At 53.3% G+C, this 21472-nt stretch overlaps 2 protein-coding genes across 3 annotated transcripts; both read right to left on the bottom strand.

The window, feature by feature from the left end:
• Positions 1 to 8455: 8455 nt before the first annotated feature.
• Ovca2 (OVCA2 serine hydrolase domain containing) lies at positions 8456 to 9788 on the bottom strand. Its single transcript, XM_052756881.1, has 2 exons — positions 9518 to 9788; positions 8456 to 9263 (listed from the first exon to the last, which is right to left on the bottom strand). Exons 1-2 carry the CDS (start codon positions 9699 to 9701, stop codon positions 8764 to 8766), a joined length of 684 nt encoding a protein of 227 aa, XP_052612841.1. The 5' UTR covers positions 9702 to 9788; the 3' UTR covers positions 8456 to 8763.
• Dph1 (diphthamide biosynthesis 1) lies at positions 9149 to 21133 on the bottom strand. 2 transcript variants are annotated; one of them, XR_008222275.1, is made up of 13 exons: positions 21004 to 21133; positions 17055 to 17207; positions 16889 to 16952; positions 15227 to 15348; positions 14525 to 14682; positions 14254 to 14375; positions 12458 to 12526; positions 11958 to 12114; positions 11732 to 11832; positions 10583 to 10758; positions 10101 to 10235; positions 9847 to 9953; positions 9149 to 9263 (listed from the first exon to the last, which is right to left on the bottom strand). XR_008222275.1 is itself a non-coding variant. In XM_052756880.1 (13 exons), the coding sequence occupies exons 1-12, from the start codon at positions 21062 to 21064 to the stop codon at positions 9864 to 9866; spliced, it is 1311 nt and encodes a 436-aa protein (XP_052612840.1). In that variant the 5' UTR covers positions 21065 to 21133; the 3' UTR covers positions 9149 to 9263; positions 9847 to 9863. The 2 variants fall into 2 exon arrangements, 1 of the variants encoding a protein (XP_052612840.1); XM_052756880.1 differs by having other exon boundaries at positions 10680 to 10758.
• Between the last annotated feature and the right edge of the window lie 339 nt (positions 21134 to 21472).

Below are 21472 nucleotides of genomic sequence, written 5' to 3'. Positions count from 1 at the left end.
CAACTTCTTGGGCTACTGCGGAGGCTGCTACGGAGAGCACCGCTGTGAAACAGGGTAGCGGTTCTACCAAAGAGCCCTCCCTGCGCTTACGGGTCTCCAGAAGGAACCGAGGGTCCTGGACTGGAAATAGCTGGACAGAGAGAGCCCCTTAGGACGTGCCCCTCAACCCCCACATCCCTCATCTAAGCACTTTTGAGGGATCCTAAGTGATTTTTTTTTTTTTCACCAATCCACCGTTTGAGAATTATCACGAGAGCGGGCAGCTTGAGACCCACTCCCTCCCAAAAGATCCTACACGCCACCCGGGCTCGATTCACGTTGGTGACGCCTCTTCCAGGAGGGAGGGCACCGAGCACCGGCTCGTGGGTGCTCTCCGGAAATGTCCCTGCGCAGCTGGGCGGAGGCACCAGCACCGTTGCAAGCACCGCGCCTCAGTGGCCCACGCTCCGCCTCCTCCCCGCACCTCCTGACCCCCGCCTACACCACCGGGGGGGGGGTCCCCCAAACCGCCCACAGCTTCTTATTGGCTGCTCCTTCCTCCGTGGCCAAGCCGGAGAGGCTGGGGCGCAGTTACTATGGTAACCAATGAGGTTCCCAGGATCTCATCTCTCAGAGGCCTTGGAGAGCTTAGCAACCGCGCGGGGCCACAAGGCGGGTGGGGGCCGCGCTCGCCGCACCCCACGCTGTCCTCGAGCCCCCACGCCCCCGCTTGAGGTAGTGGCTGAGTCACTCGCCCGGGGCCGCAGACTCGGCCTCGAGCTGTACCCGTGAGACACCCAGGTCTTGGGCGCCCCCTAGAGGCTGCGTTTCATCGGCCGGCGACTCCTGCGCCGGGCCTTGGCTTCCGAAGGTCCAAACCAGTCAAGCCAGCCCCTCGCCAGGTTTCCGCGCTGTGCTCCGTGTCCATCTGTGCCACACACAGCCTTGTATCTCCCCGCGAGACAAGACACGCACTTGCGGTCCTCCAGCGGGCTCCGCAATTTCTGAGCTCGAGGAGCAGCAGACCCAGTATCTCGGTCGAGGGGTACGCTTTGGGGCTGAAGCGGAAGTGCAATGGAGCGTTGGGGATGTGAAGGCTCACCAGAAATGCTCCCAGCGATGGCTTTTGACAGATAAAGAGGGGTCTCCCTCCATATCGGAGGCCACATGCCAAACGTCAAGCAAGGGTGTGTCCGTTTTTATTTTCCTCCTTTTAATGGGGATAGATTGTCCGAGTCTGGAAAGGAGCCCCCAGCCTCTGTGTGTCTTTTACACAGCGGAGGCTATCGTGGCTGGCCCGCACACGGTTCCCTGTGTCCACTGCCGGTTCTTATTCCCTCTCCACCATACCCCACCTACTCTAGCCGTCATTGCAGCGCTGTGGGGAGGACCACACAGTCCCGTCCAAGCATCTCCGTGTACCCCCCTCCTCCCTCCCACTCCCGTCCTCAGGTCTCACTATGCAGCCATGGCTGGCCTCGAACTCTATGGAGACCAGGCTGGCATCGAACTCACAGAGACCTGTCTGCCTCCCATGCGCTGGGATTAAAGGCAGATGTGCATCACCTTTAACTCCACTTTTCCCTCCTTCCTCAGCTCCCCAGGTCAACCTGGTGCCGCCCCCATTTAGAGCCTAGAGGGAGTACTGGGCTGTTCCGGGAAACCTGCCCCACATGGCGTAAGCCCTTTGGGCCAATTCTCACTCCTCTAGGAAGGGCCCCCTGCCACCCCCTCTTCCAAGCCCAGCAGTCTCATTCATTCCCTTAGTCTCATTCCCTCTCTTACAGCTCTGCCTATGCCTTTTACACCAATGAGTGCTGAGGTGGTCCCTCGGTGCCAGTGCTGGGCACTGCCAGGTTGCCCTCTCCATCACTTGTCAGGCTAGCCCTTCCTTTTGTGGATGCTCTGGACACGTTCCCCAACTCTCTTTAGATAGTTTCATTTCTGAAGTCCAGGCTACTCTCCTCAACTTCCTTACCTTCCCTGTGGTTTCCACCATCCGACTAATACCTTCCCACTGCCGCCCAGTCAGGAAGCCTTCGAGGACTCCCAGGCTTCACCACCCCCCTTTCCCCAGCCTCTAGCTGGGGTTTCCTTTCCTTGACCGAGAAAAAGAGAAAGAGAGAGAGACAGAGACAGAGACAGCTGGGGTTTCCTTTCCTTGGCCGAGAAAGAGAGAGAGACAGAGACAGAGACAGAGACAGACAGAGACAGACAGACAGACAGAGACAGAGAGAGAGAGACAGCTGGGGTTTCCTTTCCTTGGCCGAGAAAGAGAGAGAGAGAGACAGAGACAGACACAGACAGAGACAGAGACAGACAGACAGACAGAGACACAGAGACAGCTGGGGTTTCCTTTCCTTGGCCGAGAAAGAGAAAAAGAAAGAGAGACAGAGACGACAGAGACAGAGACAGCTGGGGTTTCCTTTCCTTGGCAGAGAGAGAGACACACACACACAGAGAGACACAGAGAGAGACAGAGACACAGAGAGAGACAGAAAGAGACAGAGACAGAGGAGAGAGAGAGGACGCCACAGTGGCCATACGGGACTGTGATACCACCGCGGGGCATCTTCTGGCCTCACAGAGCTGTCGGGTCTAGCTAGCATCGAGGAATGTGATTGGGGGCTACCAAGTGAGGTCCCCCGAGGTCCAGGCGAGAGAGGACCGAGCCCCCCAGGACTCCCAAAGCCCAAAGGGGAGAGCGAATACACACGTAAAGGGGCCGCACCCGCCCTGCACTATCCTCCTCCGGCCCGCCGCCTGCAGTTCCGGAAAGTTAACCCCTTGGAGGCCAAGCCTGGGGTTATGTACCCCCCCACCCACCCAATCCTGCTTCCGCGCGCACACCCTCCTCCCGCTCCCAATTCCCTGTCGCTTCGCCCCGTCCTCCCCTACGCCGCCCCCCCGCCCCCCGCGCGCGCTTGCCACTATAAATAGCCTCTTTTCCCGTTTCCTAAATTCCCTGCTGACGTCGGCAGCGCGTCAGTGTGTAGGAGCCGCGGCCGCATGAATGAGCCGCCGCACGAGTACTACGCGCGCCTATAAAAGCGGCGGCGCCGGCCGGGCTGCGGGAGGCGAGCCGGCACCGGCGCGACGCGGCCCGCCAGGTAAGGACCCACCGACGGTCGGTCGCAGATGGGCCGATGCACGGACACCATGGGAGGGCAAGGAGGGGACCGGCGGGCCGAGGGTTGGAGGGTCGCCCCGGAGTGAGGATGGGGACCGAGTGGGAGGGACGAAGGTTCCTTTGCAGCTCGGTGGAACCGGGGCCGGAGGGAGGCTGACCCAACCCTATGCAGCACCTGCCGGCACCCAGATGAAGACGCAGACACTCCGGAGAAACGTGGAGCGGAGAACCGAGCCCCCGACCCCATTTCCCGAGGCTGAGCGGCTCCTGCGCCAGCCACCCTGCCAAAGAAAGTGGGGAGAAGGTGCTGGAGTCCCAGGAGACGCGCCCCCTCTTTCTCTCCCTGTCCGCAGCGCGGTGACTCAGCCTAGGTGGCCCCGATTGACTGAGCCAGGGCGCCCACGACAGACAGACAGACGCACACCTGGGCCCTGCGACTGTCTCGGGACCCCGGCCCCGCATGCTGCCCAGACGCCCCTTCCCTGTCCTGTCCGGTCCCTTCGGGCTGTCCCACTGCGCCCGGGACTTCCCGCCTCTGCGAGCGGAGCTGTCCTCTCAGGACCAGGCGGGGGCGGGGCTTCGGCCAGGCCGCCCCGCTCCCCCCCCACCGCCACCCCACTGCCGGAAGTGCCTCCCCGCTGGGACATCTTTGACGTCACAGGACTCTGACGTCAACGGTCGCGTGCCTGTCCGCGCGCGCTTGGGCGGAGGAGGAGGAGGAGGAGGTGGTGAGAAGCAGCAGCGCCCCAGCCGCGGGCGACGGGACATCCCCGCCCGGGCAGTGCGCCGGCACCTTGGCTCTAGACTGCTTACTGCCCGGGCCTCCCTCAGTAACAGTCTCCAGTCACGGCCACCGACGCCTGGCCCCGCCCCAGGACCGCCGACCCCGGGCCCCTCCGCGCCTCCCTGCGCCGCTGTCCGCGGTGCTGATGCAGCGCAGGAGCCTCCCTCGGGCCCGCCCGTCCAAGGTCCCCGTGGGCCGCTGTGGGCGCTGGTCCCGCACACGCTCGCACAGCCCTCGCCGCCCCCGCCGCCCGCGGTGCTGACGTCAGCCTGACAGTCCCGCCCCCGCGTCTCCAGGGCAACCGTGGCTTTCGATTGTTACTGTGGGAACCGGAGGTAACAGTCTACAGCCATGGTCGCCCCGCAGCACGCCCACGCTCCCCACCACGCCGAGTTCTGCCAGCCCTGGTTTGGGCAGATGCAGAGCAAGAGGAGGCGGGGCGGCGACGCAACATCCGATGTGTCTGCGGGGGTGGCAGGAGGTGTGCTCAGAGAGGCGGCCTGCGAGGCTGCTGCGCATCCACCCAGGCACAGAAGCAAGCAAGGTCCGCGGAGTGTCTGACCATCCTTCTCAGTGACTGTCCAGTCTTTCCAGTCGAGGTATCTGCTACCTAATGGTGGCCAGAAAATGGGTTGTTCTGGGATAAGGATTCCTATCTCCTGGGGATGAGGACAGATGAGATCAGGAGTCCTTCAAGAAGGAAAGAAGAGGACACACGTTGGCCTGCAAAGATTAAAGGGAGTGGAGAGGGAAGTTTATCACACCTTTCTTCCAGAAACCCCCATGCGAGCAGGCAGAGGGCAGAGCACAGAGGACAAAGAATCCATTTCCTGATAGAGCTACAGCCTCTCTATGACTCTGTCCCCCAACTTTCCCCTGAGCACGGAAGATGATTAAAAGGGTCCTTGCCAGGTGGTGGTGGTGCACACCTTTAATCCCACCACTCGGGGAGCAGAGGCAGGAGGATCTCTGTGAGATTGAGGCCAGCCTGGTCTACAGAGCAAATTAAGGGACAGCAAGTTCACCTGGTCCCTTGTCCAAACATATCATCCAATATTATCCCTTCAGTCGGTCTCTAAGTGCTGTGTCCAACTCGAGTTTCTCCAACATGCCCTAAAAAAGGAGTACCACAGAGGCTGAAAGGGGATACTCTGTGTCTAGGGCTATTGAGGGACTCTGCTAGGATAACTGTCTTTCCTCAGAACTTTAGAAACCCTGGGTGTAATCGAGGCATAAAACAAATGATAGGGAAGAGAGACGAATCTTTTGCAGAGTGAACCCATCAGAAGAACGTGGGCAGAAGGTTAACTGTACAATGCTGCGGTTGTTTAGTATCCTAGAAAGCATTTAGTGTAAACCATGCCCTCCTCCCCGACTTATTTTACGGATTGGAAAGCTGAGGCCCAAGTTGTGCATTTAGCCTGTAGTGAGTGGTAGTTTCTGCTTGCTTTCTACAGGGCAGCAGAGGAACCACCAAAGCCAGGAGCAGTGCTATGTACACGCAGTTCCAGCTACTCAGGAGGCTGAGGCAAGTGAGCCCATGAGCCCAGAAGCTCCAGGCTAGTCTGGGCAATATAGTGAGATCCTCTGTGTCTCAAAACAAGGGGGAGGGGAACACTGATGGCCACAGGCAAGAATGTGAATCATCCAATCTTGAGTAATGTACTTAGCCTTTCTGTGACTGTTTCCTCAATTGTAAAACTCGGTTATTAGGTTAATGACAGTACTTACTTCATGACATTACAGAATGAAATTAGGCAATAAGGGGGTGGGCTGGGCATAGAGCTCTGTGGTACAGTCTGTGCTTAGCATGCCCAAGGTCCTGGGTTTGATACATGGCACCAAAAAATAGATGAGTTAAGCCATGGTGGTGTATGTTTTTGAATCCCAGTACTTGGGAGACAGGGAAATAAGTGAATTTCTGTGAGTTCAAGGCTAACCAGAACTACAGTGAGACCCTGTCTCAAAAATAAATTAGATGGGCTTGTACTTATCCCATTGTCTGGTATAGTTATTTCTCAATAAATGTTTCTAGCCTCAGGACCTTATTTGCCTGGGCTGTAAATGGAAAGAAATTGTTTTTGGACACAGGGCTTCTCTATGTAGCAGCCCTGGAACTTGCTTTGTAGACCAGGCTGGCCTCAAATAGTCACCTGTCTCTGCCTCCCAAGTGCTGGGATTAAAGGCATGCGCCACCATGCCTGCACAGCTAAATTGAAGATTTTAGAGCAGTGATTCCTCAGGGGGACCTGCTTTCTCTCCTCCCCAGAGGGTTCTGAGTCACATAGAGGCTCTTTCCTAATAACGTACTTACCAGGGATTTAAAATTCTACCCTAGGCTGTAGTTTTCAAATACCTACCTCAGGAATGACCAGCAGCAGTTTGTCAAGTAGATCTAGAGTTTGCTCAGGAGTTGCAAGTTTAACAAATGTTCCTCGTGTAAGTGGCCCACAGGATGTGCATGTGGTAGTGTTGGGGTCCAGTCTGCATGGTGAGGTGACACTGTACTTGTTGGGTGACCTCAGGAGGAATCTTTACTCCATGTGTGATCACCTCTGTTTCACCTAATATGCCTGAACTTCCCCTTTTCCTGTAAGCCAGGGCCTAGAGACCATTCACAGGCATCTTTATTATAAGATTCCCAGGAGTGCAAGTGATCCTTTTCACCAACTTGAGTCCACCTAAAGGGGACAGCCTATGACTGCCAGAGGATCCGAGTACTGATTTGCAGATCCATCTATTTTCAGAAAAGCAAGGAATACTACCGGTCCAAAGCCAGTAGGTTTAGAGGAGTAATCCCATCTGTTTGTCAAGGAAGCAACCCTTGGGAGACTAGAGCAGGGCAGAGGAACCAACTCCCCACCCCAGCTTTGTTTCAAAAGGTTCTAGAACCAGTGAAGTGGGCCTTTGTAAAATTTTTAAAAAGATTCAGTGTGTGAGGGTCTTCTTGTTTTGGCAGTCAACGCTTTACTGCCGAGCCACCGCACTGTCCCTTTAGTAGAAGCCTTCAGTCCCAGACCAAAGAAGCCAGAGGCTTGGGTGACTCACCCGGAGACTACAGCTGAGGGGTTTGGGGGTAGAGAACACCTGGCCAGGCTCTGCCTTGCCTTAGTCATGTTCAAAAACAGTTTTTGAAACGGAGTTTCTCTATGTAGACAGGCTGTCCTCAAAGTCAGAGATCCTCCTACTCTGCCTGCATGCCCCACCACCCTGAAACTTCTGGGTCACTGACTTTAAGCATATACCATGTGCGTGTGTGCCTGGGTCCTGGGGTTAGAGCCTCTGGAATTGGAGTTATAGATGTTTGTGAACTGCCATGTGGGTGCTAGGAACTGAACCTGGGTCCCCTGAAAGAGAAGCCTGTGTTCTTAACCACCCAGCCAGTTCTCCAGCCCCTCCAGTCCATACTTGGAAACACTTCTCGGTCAAGGAACATATAACTGTGGATACCTTAAGTGTGATTGTTTTCCTTTTTTTTTTTTTCGTTTTTCGAGACAGGGTTTCTCTGTGTAGTTTTGGTGCCTGTCCTGGATCTCCCTCTGTAGACCAGGCTGGCCTCGAACTCACAAGAGATACACCTGCTTCTGCCTCCCGAGTACAGGAATTAAAGGCATGCGCCACCACTGCCCGGCGGCTTAAGTGTGATGCTTAAAGGATGATTTGGAGTATTTGTGCCAGCCCCAACTCCTCCTCCCTAGAGGATACTGTGGCTTGGGACTAGGTAGGACCTTGTGGTATCTTAGAAAAAGCAATGTTTGTCTTTCAGAGGCAGACATCAGAGGGCAGTGTGTCTACATGTGTGGCTGGAATGGGCACTGAAAAAAAAAAAAAAAAACAGCAAGAGGGCAACGATCCTTACAGTGCCTGGGCTGACTGCACTCCCCAAGGGTAAAACAGCCAGTCTACTTAGGCTTTCTCAACACATCAGTGATAATTAGCATTATCGATTATGAATAGCATTCATCTCAGAAACCCCCGTAGATCCTTAGGAAAAGGCAGTTTATTCTGTGCTGTCTTTGGCCCTACCCAACATCTGGTACTATCCAAGCCTTCAAGCTCGGAGTTCAGAAGGTACGGAAGAGAAAGCAAAGAACAGGGCCAGGAACCAAAAGAAACCAACTCCAAATTCTCAGGTACCAGGCTCTAGGAAGCCTAAAAGCTGACGACCCAGGCAGAGCCTTGCCAAGTGTTCTTTCCCCAACCTCTTCAGATGTAGAAACTCTGATTCTGTCACCAAGACCTCTGGCTTCTTTGGTCTGGGACTTCAGACTTCCACCAAAGGATGGTAAAGGCCTGAGTTGCCAAGCCTGATAATCAGAGTTCCACTCTGGACTCACAAGGTTGGAGGAATCAATGCCCTCTGGTTCTCCTCTAACCTCCACACGGTCATGACTTGTGTACGCACATACACTAAGTAAGCAGAATTTTAAGACACAAAATTAAAAAAAAAAAAAAAAAAAAGTCCACCAAAAGTGGAACAAAAATGTGTCTGGGGGCTCAGAACTGCAAGTAATTCCTAGCTTGGCGCTGCCCTGGGGTCTGTGCCAGGAAAAAGATACTCACAATCTTAAACCACTTTATTGTGGGCCAATCGTAATGGGGCCAGCCCCTGCTTGCACATCACTTTCCTCTCACGGCTTTCTGGCCTTCTTTCTCATGTTTATCATAAATGAAGTCTATTAAGGCTGCCCGCTCCTCTTTGCTCCAGTAAAGGGCAGGGTTTATGTGAGTCCTGAGAACTGATAGTTGTCTTTCAACTAGCCACGCTAAGAGTGCCACAGTGGAGAGTCCACGAGTTTAACAACAGGAGGGCACTAGACAACTGGCTGCCAGAGCAAGTGGGAGCAGTCCAGAGGCATTTGTTGATCCTTCACTCTGCAAACTGGTCCAAGAACTTGAGGTAGGCCTGACGCTGGGCTGCAGCTGCTGGAATGAAGTGACCACCAGCGTGGGTGAGGGTGACAGCGCCAAGGAATTGGCTAGCCAATTGCATACTCTCCTGAGAAGGGATAACTCGATCAGTGTCCCCAAAAACATGAAGGGAGGGCGGTGACAAGGGGCTCTGCGGGATGGATTCCTTAAAGCCACGGCCTCGGGGACAGAACCCCGACACAAGTATGATAAATCGCGGCAAGGGGAAGCGGGGATCGCCTGCCTGACTCAGGGCACACACAAAAGCTGCTAGTGCAGCCCCCTGGCTGAAGCCAAGAAGTCCGTCAAAAGGTCCCAGCGTGTTCAGGGCCTGTGCCACCGTCTCCAGGGCCGCCTCCAAACCCCTGCACGCTGTAGGCTCTTCCAGCGCCGAGAAAACATCTGCTTCCTGTTCAGAAAACCACCAGCCTCGAGGCTGCTCCTCCGGAGCACAGGGCCCTAGAAGCGAATGGGAGAAGAGCACAGGATCAGGGTTAGAGGGGACCAGGGGGAAAGAGAGGGGGCAAAGACGCGACCAGGAGACTTGGCAGGGAGAGGGGAAAAGAGACCGGGTATGGACTGGACACAGATAAAGGAGAATATCTGGAAGCGCAGGCTGGAGCCTGAGTTAAAGCGGCTGGGTGAGAAGAACCGAGAGGCCCCGGTATTAAGGGACCGGCAAGACGCGGGGCATTTCCGGAGGCTTGTCTCACCGGAGCCTGGCCCGGCGCCCTCGGGAGCTGCTGCCTCGGGGACCGGGTGCGGCCCGCTGAGGCACACGAGCTCTGCGCGGCCCCGCAGCGCCTTTCTCAGCGCTCCAGTCTTCTCACGGAAGCCCCGCTCGCTCTGCCGGAAGCCCGCCAGGCACAGCACTCTCAGAGGCCGCCGCGCAGCCATGCTGCAGAGCCACCGGAAGCGGGCCTTCCCCGGGCGGAAGTGGAACTGGGAGGGGCGGGGACCGGGAACGGGCAACACCCAGAAGGCGGGGACTCGGGGAGGGCGGGGCTTCTAAGACAAAAAGGTGGGGTGTGGCCGTGAATACCTGCGACTCGCGACGTCTCAGGGAGCGGGCGGTGCGGCCCTCGGCTCTGCGCAGCTGCAGCCCTCACAGGCCTGGGCTGGAGACGGGCCTCTCGACCCCTGCTGCACCTGAGGTGGCCCACAAAGCCAGGTCTCACTACTGCGACCTCCACCCGGCAAACTTGCATTTTCCCGGGCGTCCTCAGGGCGGCGACCGTGGCTCACGCCGCGGAGTCAGCCTAAGTCAACTCCGCCATCGTTGATGTCCCCGCCTACCTTGCCTGGCTGGCCGATACCCCGGGGCCCGGGGTCCCGACCGTGATTCACTGTCCACGGCCCTAAGGAGCTGCCGGCGTAGAAGTCCATAGGGTAGGGCTGCTGCCAGGAAATGTCCTTCAGGGCCACGGCCGCCTAGAGAAGAAAAACAAGACAAAGATAGCAATCCTGGTTTTTTTTTTTTGTGGTTTTTTTTTTTTTTTTTTTTTTTTTTTGCCTCTGCATTAGTAAATTTGACCACAGCCTAAGAAAGGTAGTATTCTTCTTAGAATATAATTATTATATATAATATATACTACAAAGAAAAAAGAAAGAAATGTGAGGTGAGACTCATTTACACAGTGAGTCAGGTGTGGCGGCTCTTGCCCTCCCAGCACTCTGTAAACTGCAGCCAGTCAGGGCTACTACCAACAGAATAGACTAAGTATCAGGACCAATTCTTAAATACAAACAAAAAAAGCTACACAAGATGGTGACCCAACCTTGGAATGTGCTCATGATGCCAGCCATCTCACAACCCTCTCTTGACAGGAGGTACAAAGCGCGCACTCCTGCAGATTTTCCAAATGTGGTTGTTACCTCGTAGGGTGTCAGCAGTGGCTTGGGAAAGGCTGAACCCCAGTCAATGGAGAGGCGTGGACATGCCACCTGCACCCACCTAAGAAAAGAAGTTAGTAAGACTTGACATGGAAGCCACCTCTTTCTGAGGTACCACACTGAAGAACATGACCATTTGTCAACAGGATGTATTGATTCTATTGTTAGTACTATACTGTTGGGAAGGTAACTAACTCTAAAGTGCTTGCCTTGTAAGCCAAGGTCTTGACCTTAACTCCCAGAACCACTGCATTAAAAAATAAATAAATAAATTGTGTGTGTGTGTGTGTGTGTGTGTGTCATATACACTTGTACCCCAGCACTAGGGAGGCCTAGACAGGTGGATTGCAAGCTAGCCTACTTGGCAAGCTCCAGGTCAGTGAGAGACTGTGTCTCAGAAAATTAGAGAGAGAGAGAGAGAGAGAGAGAGAGGATAGCCACTGAGGGTGGGCACTAGAGCTCCACACATGCAAAATTTGGAAAAAAATTTCCAGCCGGGCAGTGGTGGCACATGCCTTTAATCCTAGCACTCAGGAGGCAGAGGCAGGTGGATCTCTCTGAGTTTGAGGCCAGCCTGATCTACAAAGCAAGTGCCAGGATGTCCAGAGTTATTACACAGAGAAACCTTATTTCAACAAATCAAAAGAAAAAAGAACAAAAGGAAAGAAAAACTTTCACCTTAAGTGAATCAGGCTCAGGTCATCAGACCTTTACTCCATAAGCCATCTATCTCCCCGGTACCCTAAGGGCTTTCTGCGGGTAGTTCATGTGTGGGTAGTTACCTCCCCTAGAACCAAAGTTTGTACATAGTACCCTCACACACACTCATCCCACAAGACTACTATGATGGTCAGACAATGCACGTGGCCCATGGTCAAGGGTGGCCCCTCCATGATAGGTGCTTGATAAATACTAAAGTTTCAGGACCACACACGTAAGCCCCATTGACTGTAGCCTCAAGTCTGTGCTAGGCAGAACCTGATTTCTGAGCTCCCTTTAGCTGCTCACCCTACATAGGCAAGGTGGGGACTTACACATCCACCCCAGGAAGTAGACTGAGCTTGCTGGGGAAGATCTCAGAGAGCAAAAGCCTCACGAAGGGAAGTCCCAAGTCTTTGAGCCGAGATTCCAAGTGCTGTTGGAAGAAGGAGGCCCAGTTGGAGTCTCAGTGATGAAACAGCCAAAGCCAGACACTTTGGCCTACAGAGATTTCCAGCTACTTTCCTGTCAGCCCCCTCTTCCTGATGCTGAGCCTCTCACCTCCAGGATCTTGGGACTACCCTGTCGGCCCAAAGTTCCCAGAATGAGGCCCCAGGACTTGGCTGAGCGTGCCGCAGCAATGGCTTCCTGGCGAAGGGCCTGCATACGCTGATGGTCATAGTGCTCTCTGGATAGAACTTTGCTGTATGGGTCGTACCTGGAAAAGTTGCCAGGGTCACTGTGACAGCCAGAGTCACACTGGCTAAGAGGTTTCCTGACACAGGATCTAAGCAAGTAATTAAGAAATCTGGCCCCAGGCAGGAATAAGGATTGTAATGAGGAGATCAGCCCCACAGCTAGAGCAGGGGAGAGCAAGGCAGTGTTTTAGGAGCTTGCTATGACTCCCAGGTAGGCCACAGCAGTCCTGGGTCTAAATTCCAGAGGTGCCTCAGTTAGGGATGGCTGCCATTTAGTGAACAGGGACTGTGGAGTAGCCTGCTGCAGGCCTCCAGGGCAGATTCTCACCCTGCCTCAGATGGCCAGCCCTCCCCAGCCCATACCGGTAAGCAGGGACATTAGGGTTGCCAATCATGACAGACTCCAGATGGAAGCGGCCATCTCCAAGATACCTACAGAGAGGAAAGAGTGTGTAAGTGTGGTATGGGGTAGCACAGGGGGTACCCTGGCTTACAGGTCCAGATGACTGAGTCCTCAGCCACCCATGCTGCTGAGACAGTCCTCAGTTCACCTTAGGCCTCTCATGTACAGTAAGGACCTGGACTTAGATGCCTAGGAAACACCTCTAGCTGTGTATACAGGCTTCTGTAGGAAAAGTAAAGGAAGTGCCAGGGCCAACCAAAGGCCACCTGGGTCCAGGAGAGCCTATTTTGAAATCTGAGGGACAGTTTCTCTTTTATTAAGATCAACACAGACATAAGAAGTTGTGTTCAAGTTGTTGTCTATACTCGGGGCTGGAGAGATGGCTCTTTCAGAGGACCTGGGTTCCATTCACAGCACCTGCACTGTGGCTCAAAGCCACCTGTAACTCCTATCCTAGAGGACCCGATGCCCTCTTCTGACCTCCACATGGACCAGGCACACACGTAGCAAACAGACATACATGAAGGCAAAACACTCATACAGGAAAAATAAAGAAGCTGGGCGGTGGTGGTGCACCAGGCCGTGGTGGCACGGCATGCCTTTAACCCCAGCACTCAGGAGGCAGAGGAGGTGGACCTCTGAGTTCAGGGCCAGCCTGGTCTACAGAGGGAGTTCCAGGACAACCAGAGCTGCACAGGGAAACCCTGTCTCAGAAATCCAAAGTAAATAAATAAAGACATAAAAAACTTTAACTGTATGTTATAGGAGGCTGTAGGGTGCACAGAGGCTACTCTTGAACCAAACCAGCACCAGCCCAATGCCAAGTTATAAGAGCTGCTATTTCCTGGTCTTCTGATTTCCAGGCCCGGACTAAGTAACTAACACACCTACACTGTCGCCATTTACAGGAAACACCCAGGGTCTAAGGACCTTAATATACTTGCTCAAGCCAGGTATAGTGACTCATGTTCTTTTGTTTCTTTTTGTTGTTGTTGTTGTTGTTGTTGTTGTTTTAAGACAGGGTTTCTAAGGCTGTCCTGGAACTCACTCTGTAGACCAGGCCAACACTCAGGGTAATCTCCCTCAACACACACCTTGAAGCCCCAGATGAAGAGCATCCATTATACTGGCACGCGTACAAGGGGGATGGCCCTCAGGGAACAGGACTGCCAGGTGTGGGCTGTGGAAGGCCTGAGGTGGGGCTAAGGGCAGGAGTATCCTATGCAGGACCAGTACCCAAAGCTCCCGGGGCGGGGACTGAGTCAAGTGCCCCTCCCACCTTTCTTGCCATTAGCTAGGAAAGAACTCCCCTCCAGAGGAGCTGTCGGCTCTGAGGCTGGCTGCATTCACACAACATTAAGCATTTCCATTACCTAAAATAATTAGGCGGCAGGAGACACGCTGCTCCTGCTTGTTAGCTGTCCGGATGCTAAATTAATGGGGCTGCAGCCTGGGGCGTGCCCATCCATCTTCTCTAATTATATGCCCTCCATTTCTACCCATCCTGATGCCCCCATCAGGCCTTCGGAGTTCCGTCTCCACCCGAGGCATAGCCTTGTGGATGAAGGATGGAACACGGGAAGGTTCCAGTCAACCTGAAGTGTAGTCCCCACTTGGGCTCCGTCTTGCAAGGTGACCTTGAGCACACAGGTTAGGAGCTTCAGACTCAGCCTCTTTTCCTGTACCAGGAGCCTCAGGCTCCTTCCCTGAGTACGTTTTGTGTGTCTCTACAAACTAGCCTCCATTTTTAACTTACACGAGAGCTTCCACATCCTTGGGTAGTCGAGGGGATGTGCAGCCTAGGATCTCCCCAGGGGAGAGGGGCTTGCACTGTGGGACATTGACACGATAATCAGCTTTCAGCTCCTGTGCAGCTGCCTGTATTGATAATGAAGGACGGGAAACAAGTAGCTGGGAGAAAGCCAAGGCCAGAGAGAAGAGCCCAGAGCACCAGGCCCAGGAGCCAGGAGCACCCTGGAGTACCCTCTCTACCCCCGTGGGAAGCCAGCAGTCCTTCATCTACTTACCTGCAAAGTTGACACAAACTGAATAGTGCTGACCAGAGCAAGTGAAGTGCCTGGGGTGAAGGTAAGGCGGACCGAGTCCAGAAGGTGGGCAGTATCTATGCGGATATCCACAAAGACATACAGCACACGGAAGTCTTGGACAGACGTGTCCATGGGAACTACAGAGAAGAGTTCAAAAAAGTGTTCTAAAAAGCAGGAGGAGCAGGAAGCCTGGCCCAGTCCCAATCTTAAAAGTAGCCAGGACAGTGGCTTTGGCTTGGGAGGGACTAGGGGAGAAGGACGGATCACAGTCTCCTGGAACTCTTTCTCATCTCTTAGCTGGGTACCCAGTCTGTCCTACCATCAACAGCCTTTTCAAAACACCTGCATCTGCCAGGTGTGGTAACTCACACCTGTAATCCTAGCATCTGGGAAGTTAAACAGGAAGACAGCTGTTAGGTTCCAGGCCTTCCTGGGCTGCAGAGTAAGACTGTCTCAAACAAACAAACAAAAACATCAAACATGCACATCTGAGACAGTAGCAGGATTTCCAAGGCAGCCAAATCCAGAGGAAAGAGTCACCAGCAAAGCAGAAAGGCCAAAGCCATCCTGGAAACCAGAAGGGATTCTGTGCTTGCAAGTAGATATAACAAGAAGAACCCATGATGGAGACTAGCCTGCAGCCTGCCTCCCTGCTAGGACTGGTGTCCCAGCCCACCATACCTAGACAGCTGTGGCCATAGTGCACCAGAAAGTCGACTCCCAAGGCCCTTGCAGTGAAGTCATCTACACAGCAGGCCCCATAGGTCACATCACCCATCACCATCACTTCAGCCTCTGTGAACCTGGAGGGGTGGGGGTGGGGAAACAATGGTCCAGCAACACAAGGAATGCATTGGGAGACAGTCCTAACTCTGGAGGTGTCTCGGGACCTGGCTCTTCTTTCCCCACATCTTCTAAGTCCTTGAGTTGGCAGCTGCCAACCAAGAGTAGGAGGTGCAGCTGCCACCTCCCTCAGCCCTGGCAGTGGCTCCTAGAACAGTTGCTGTGTGAGGATATGTCTGCAGCACCCTGTCCAGCCCCTAGACTGCAAGCAGGACCCCTACCCCACAGAAGTGCGCGTGCAGAGTCCAACATGGACCCCAAGACTGATTCACCTTCCCAGGGCAGGGAAAGATTCTCCCCACCCCCCAACCCCCTACCCCCCACAATCTCTAGCACTGTTGTTTGTGTGGGCATGGATGTATGGATACACATGGCCACCCCTTCCCCAGACCCCACCAGCTCCCCATCCTTAGGCAAGGCCATAGGCGCCCCCAAGATGGGGAGGACCCATGTACAGCTCCCCCACAGCACATGGCGCTGCCCACACTCCTCATGCATCAGGAAGAGTGGGCTCTGGACAGCACATTGTTATGAGATCTGCTGCCAGGCCTGAATCACTGGGGGGCAGGGTGGGTAGGAAAGACCCTGCAGCCCTAAACTCACCACTGAGACAGAGCGGGAGGCTGAGCTCTCCGAGGAGAGACCATACCTGAGCATAGATGCTGGCTTTGTGGCTGGCTCCCCCATTCCTCCTCTGGGGTGTAGTGGGGGAAGCTGAACCGCTGCCAATCTGCCCCCTCCTCCACCCCCTTCCCCAAATCAGGCTGTGCACAGAAGCCGATTATTCAGCTCCTTAGAATGCAGCCCAGGCTCTGAGTCAGCCAGAGCACTTAATTTTTTATAGATTAAAATGTATGCAAATTGGCCTGAGCCCCAGAGAGCGATCCCCAAGGGGCAAGAGGGTGGGAAGAGGGAAGTGGGTCTGCGGTGGCAGGGAGGGAGCGGGGTGAGGGCGGCAGCAGGGAAGTAGGAGGTTCTCAGCAGGAGATGACCTCCCCTTCCTTCATCCCCCCCCTCCCTGTGCTCATGCTGGCTCCAGATGGCTGAGTGCTGCTCCCCCCACCCCCCCAGCAATGGCTCATTGTCATGAAGAAACTTAGGAGGGGGGAGAGGAACTGAATACCTTTCCCTAGGCATCTCTCTCCTCTGCACCCATGCCTACTCCCACCCAAACTGAGTCTGAGAAGAAGACGCACCCTCTTCCACTCCCCAGCCCCTCACCCCCCACTCTGCCCCCACCCTTGACAGTCAGACCCTCACCCACTTAGGTTCCTCCCAGATGCTACCACCTGTTCTGACCTAGAAACCGGAACTAACTTCTTTGCCCTTGTCCAGATTATATAGGGGAGGGAGTTCTGTGTTGAGTTTTTCCCTTTGTGTGCGCATGCTTGTCGGAGGCTCAGAGGCTAGCCAATGGTCCAGAAGAGGAGATGATACCAGCAGGCATAACTAACTATACTGGACAAAGACTCGGCTTGCTCTCCAGTGCCCAAGCCTCACCTTTCCAAGATATCCACAATGGTGCAAGCAAAGAGGAGGAGGCCTTCTGGCATTTGTAAGGCCACTGCAAGACAAAGAAGACATGAAAGGCAGAGGGCCAGAGATGGGACTCAGGGACATGGCTGTGTCTGGGCAGGCACCCCAGCTCCATCCTTTGGGGGCTCACCCTTCTTGGCCTGGGCTTGTTGGATCCTCCAGATGGTCTTGGGGATCTCAAAGTTGTAGTTAGAAGGCAGGGCTTGGACGGCAGCCTGCAGCTGGGGATTGTTCAGGATCTCAGGGGGGATCTGATTGGCCAGTCGACCCCGAGAGATGCGACCTAGAACCAACATAAGGCCTGAGTCTGCATCTAGACCACAGGGCAGCCAGTCACTTCATCTGTTGACTCTAGACTGAAGGCCCAGATTCTGCACACAAAGGACATCCACCCAGCTTTTGCTTCAACTGAATTCATCCTACAGACAGAGACAGCCCACAAACCAGGGGAAAAAACCTGCATAATTTACTTCTATGCTGTTAGATTACTAGCAGTCATAAATAGGGGTATGGCTCACTCCTCAGGACTAGAAACGGCACAGAAAAGACTAAAAAGCAAAGGAGAGTGAGTCTGGTGACCCAGAAGTCCCATGGACTTGGCCCACACTGACTAATCCATGACTTCATCCCCTCCTCATTTAAAAGGGCAATAAAGCTGGACGTGGGGTGTACCCCTGAGGCAGGAGAATCAAGTGTCAAGACCAGCAAGGGCAACATAAAAACCTTGTCTCAAAAAAAACCAAAAACCCATCTCTAAATTTGAGGCTAGCCTGGCCTATATATAGCGAGTTCCAAGTCACCCAGCATGACATAGAGAGACTCTGTCTCAGAAAACAACAAAAACCCCCACAAAAATCGAGGGTGAAGAAAAGGTAAAGTGCTTGTCACATGGGCATGAGAAGTTCAGTTCAGATCCCCAGCACCCATGCCAAAAAACACTGGTCTCACACACACACAAAAGCCGGGCAGTGGTGGGGTGGCACTCGGGATCTCTGTGAGTTCGAGGCCAGCCTGGTCTACAGAGTGGGTCCCAGGACAGGACAGCACTGTTACACAGAGAAACCCGTCTTAAAACCGTGACACACACACACACACACACACACACACACACACACACACACAAAAGAAAAAGGCTGGTCACCACGCAGTCCTGCAATCCCAGTGCTGCAGCTTGTTGGACAGCCAGCCTCGGCAAATCAATGAGCTCCAGTTTCACTGGCAGACTGAATCAGAAAAGGAAAGTGGGGTGCTGGAGAGCCAGCTCACAGCTGTGAGCACTTGGTATGACAACAGCCTGTAACTCCAACTCCAGGGGATCCAACACCCATTTCTGGCCTCCTGGGGTCCCTGCTCACATGTGCATACAAGAAACACACACATAAATAAAAAATAACCCCACCCCCACCCCAGACAGGGTTTCTCTGTATAGTTTTGGAGCCTGTCCTGGAACTCGCTCTATAGACCAGGATGATCTTGAACTCACAGAGATCCTCCTGCCTCTGCCTCCCAAGTGCTGGGATTAAAGGCATGCGCCACCACTGCCTAGCAAAAAACAAATCTTAAAAAAATAATAATAATATAATAATAATGAAGGAGCTGGAGAGATGGCTCAGTGGTTAAGAGCACTGGCTGCTCCTCTTCCGGCATGCAGGCATATATAAAGGCAGAACAATGTATACATAATAAATAAATATTAAAAAGAAAAAATCTATTGGGGGAAAAAAATGAAAGTGGAGGACTGGAAAGATGACTCAGCATAAAGGTACCTGCCTCTAAGTCTGAGAACCTGAGTTCAATTCCCTGAACCAATATAGTAAAAAAGAGAACTGACTCCCTTGAGTGATATCATGATCTCCACACATGTGCTGCTGCACATATACATAACAAATACATGTTTATTTTATTCTTTTTTTTTCTGAGACAGGGTCTCTCTGTGTAGCCTTGGCTGTCCTGGAACTTACTCTAGATAAGGCTGGTCTCAAACTCAGAAATCCACCTGCCTCTGCCTCCCAAGTGCCGGGATTAAAAGAGTACCACCATGCCTGGCTTAAAAAAATTTTTTTTTTAATTAAGAAGAAGAAGGGGAGAAAGCAAGGTACCTGACACTAACCTCTGGCCTACACACACACACACACACACACACACACACACACACACAAAATTAAACTGGGCATGGTACAGAAGGCCTGTAATCTCTGCTACTTAGGAAGTTAGGCAGGAAAATAAAATCAAAAGTTCACAGCTAGCCTGAGCAACTAATTGAGACTTTGTCTCAAAATAAAAAGTGAAAAGGATTAGTTGTATAACTCAGACTGCTTGCTTAGCATGTACAAGGCCCTGGGTTCAGTCCCCAGTATCTGTCTCCTCTATGTGTGTGTGTGTGTGTGTGTGTGTGTGTGTGTAACTTTTTAATTTTGTTGTTGTTGGCGGTGGTCATGGTGGTTTGTCTAGGTTACAGTGAGTCTCAAAACAGCCACAATTGGGGACGGGGCGGGAGGCGGGGGGGGGGGGGGGGGGGGGGGGGGGGGGGGGGGGGGGGGCGGGGCAGCTCAGTTGTTAGAGCACCAGCTGCTTTTTTAGAGGTCCTGCATTTGATTCCCAGCACCTTCATTGCTCAGTTCACAACCACCTGTAACTCCAGCTCCAGAGGAATCTGACAGGATCTTCCTACCTCTTCTGGCACCCACACTGGTAACACACATATACATAAGTAAAAATAAACTTAAAAAAAAAAAACCCAAAAATCTTTATTTTTAATTAAAGGGAAATAAGTACCATACATTGCATTGACTGAACAAGTTCCCTAGGCTGTGGCCCTTATGTTCAACCTAGGAAGGCCAGAAAGAATACACTTTAGTACCATCAGCGGACAAACAGATAAGAGTGACTTTACACCTTAGGAGTAACACTCTAGCCTGGGCAGAGAGGTATACAAATAAGGCCTTGAAGAAAAAAGAAAATACTGAAGCCAGCAGCTCAGTGGGTAAAGGTGCCCGCCTCCAAGTCCGAGGACCTGGGCTCCATTCCTGAGCCCCACATGGAGAAAACTGACTCTTCTGGTTGTTCTTTGACCCCCCCCACAGGCACTGTGACACATACCGTCAAATAAGCATAAATAATGTAAAATAAACAAAATGAATGTGTTTAAAAAAAACTAAATTTAAAAAAATACTCAATTTCTGGTTAAAAAAAAATACTGAGGCTCATCAGCAAGGGCTTATCCTGGACATCCTATTCTCCCCAGTATAGTATCTCACTAGGAGCCAAACAGTTTGAAGATGTGAAAAGACAAGAAATTAATTTAGTCATCCCATAACTACAGAGCCGGTGTTATGTATCAGAACTTCTGCTTGGGCACCCATGATAGAAGGGACCCTCCCAGACCCGTACTTGCTTCTACTGTGGCGGAGGGGAACCCTGAAGAACTCTATAGCCTGGTAGGCTGGGGCCCTGAGACAACATTTAAATATTATCGCTGTCAGAGCGTTTGGTCAGTAGTTTCCATGGCCTTGAACAAACTAGCTTAGACTCGTCGGCTTCCCCGCAGAATATCTTAAACAGGTCTTTTTGGACAAGGCACCTCCTCCTTTATCAAGGCTGTCATCTGTGTGCATCGGTATCCCCCGCCCCCGCCCCCCAGTTGAGTAGAGATCCTTAGGTCAAGGGAGTATTCTAGTCCCTACACCTAGCACAGGGCTGGCATTTAGTGGGCGCTGCCTAGTGCCTAGTGAAGGACACCAAGCGCCTCTTCGCATTAATAAAAGCATTCCTTGTCCACTTGTAAAACGCACCACGGTCCCTTCCCCCCCGGATCCGTCTTATCCGTCACTCTTCCGGGGTCAGTCTGCCAACCCGGATAGGGTGTAGTTTCGCCTTGAGGATCATAAACTCCCAGGAGGGACAGCTCTTCACGTCCCGAAAGACTGGTCCCCTGGGGCTCTGGTGATGGGAGCCCAGAACTTCTAACAGCATGAGACTCTCGGGTCTCAAGGAGAAAGGAGTCACCTCCCGCCCTGTCCCTGACCGGGGGGTCCCACCCGAAATGCAAGGTCTGGAGGCCACAGCGTTGCTGCACCCACCTCTGCCAGGGCCGACCCGGCTTCCTGGCTCCGCTGTCTCCGACACAACCAGCGCCGCCATCACCCTGGAACCCACGTGGGGACCAAAAAGGCAGTGCTGGAAGAACGCGGAGAACCCAGGCAGCACAATCGACCGCCGAGCGGCCAGCAAAGGGCGGGGATTCGCGCAGGGCGGAGACTAAAGAGAGATGTGGGCGGTGCTACAATGGTCTGCCTTTGGTCCAAAAGGTCTGGACTCTGAAGACTCGCCCTGTCCCCTAGTGGTCTCAGACCACTGCAGTTGCCTTCTGAGAGACCTTGTCCCCATGCTCTTCCTGGCCTGGTTCTGCAGACCTACCGGGCCTTCCTGTTGCTCCCCACCCTCACCCTCGTTCTTTCTGGTAAGCAGTAGTCTGTCAGACGACATGAACACCTTCTGTATCTCAGAGGACTGCTATCCTAACAAGATGGAGCCTTAGTGCCCACCAGC

This window comes from Peromyscus californicus, unplaced genomic scaffold (assembly GCF_007827085.1).
Source record: "Peromyscus californicus insignis strain IS unplaced genomic scaffold, ASM782708v3 Scaffold_3__1_contigs__length_106647218, whole genome shotgun sequence".
Lineage (NCBI taxonomy): Eukaryota > Metazoa > Chordata > Mammalia > Rodentia > Cricetidae > Peromyscus > Peromyscus californicus.
The sequence above is the reverse complement of the archived record's forward strand: the minus strand, read 5'-3'. Positions and strand labels throughout refer to the sequence as shown.

Excerpts from the sequence above, each read along its gene's own strand:
- Dph1 (XM_052756880.1), bottom strand. The coding sequence starts at position 21,064 with ATGGCGGCGCTGGTTGTGTCGGAGACAGCGGAGCCAGGAAGCCGGGTC. Across the intron at positions 10,759-11,731 it reads CTACTTCCTGGGGTGGATGT|GTGGGTGCAGGTGGCATGTC; the intron begins GTAAGTCCCCAC and ends TTCTTTTCTTAG. Across the intron at positions 9,954-10,100 it reads GTATCGGCCAGCCAGGCAAG|GTGCAGCAGGGGTCGAGAGG; the intron begins GTAGGCGGGGAC and ends GGGCCACCTCAG.
- Ovca2 (XM_052756881.1), bottom strand. The coding sequence starts at position 9,701 with ATGGCTGCGCGGCGGCCTCTGAGAGTGCTGTGCCTGGCGGGCTTCCGG. Across the intron at positions 9,264-9,517 it reads GGGCGCCGGGCCAGGCTCCG|GGCCCTGTGCTCCGGAGGAG; the intron begins GTGAGACAAGCC and ends ATTCGCTTCTAG.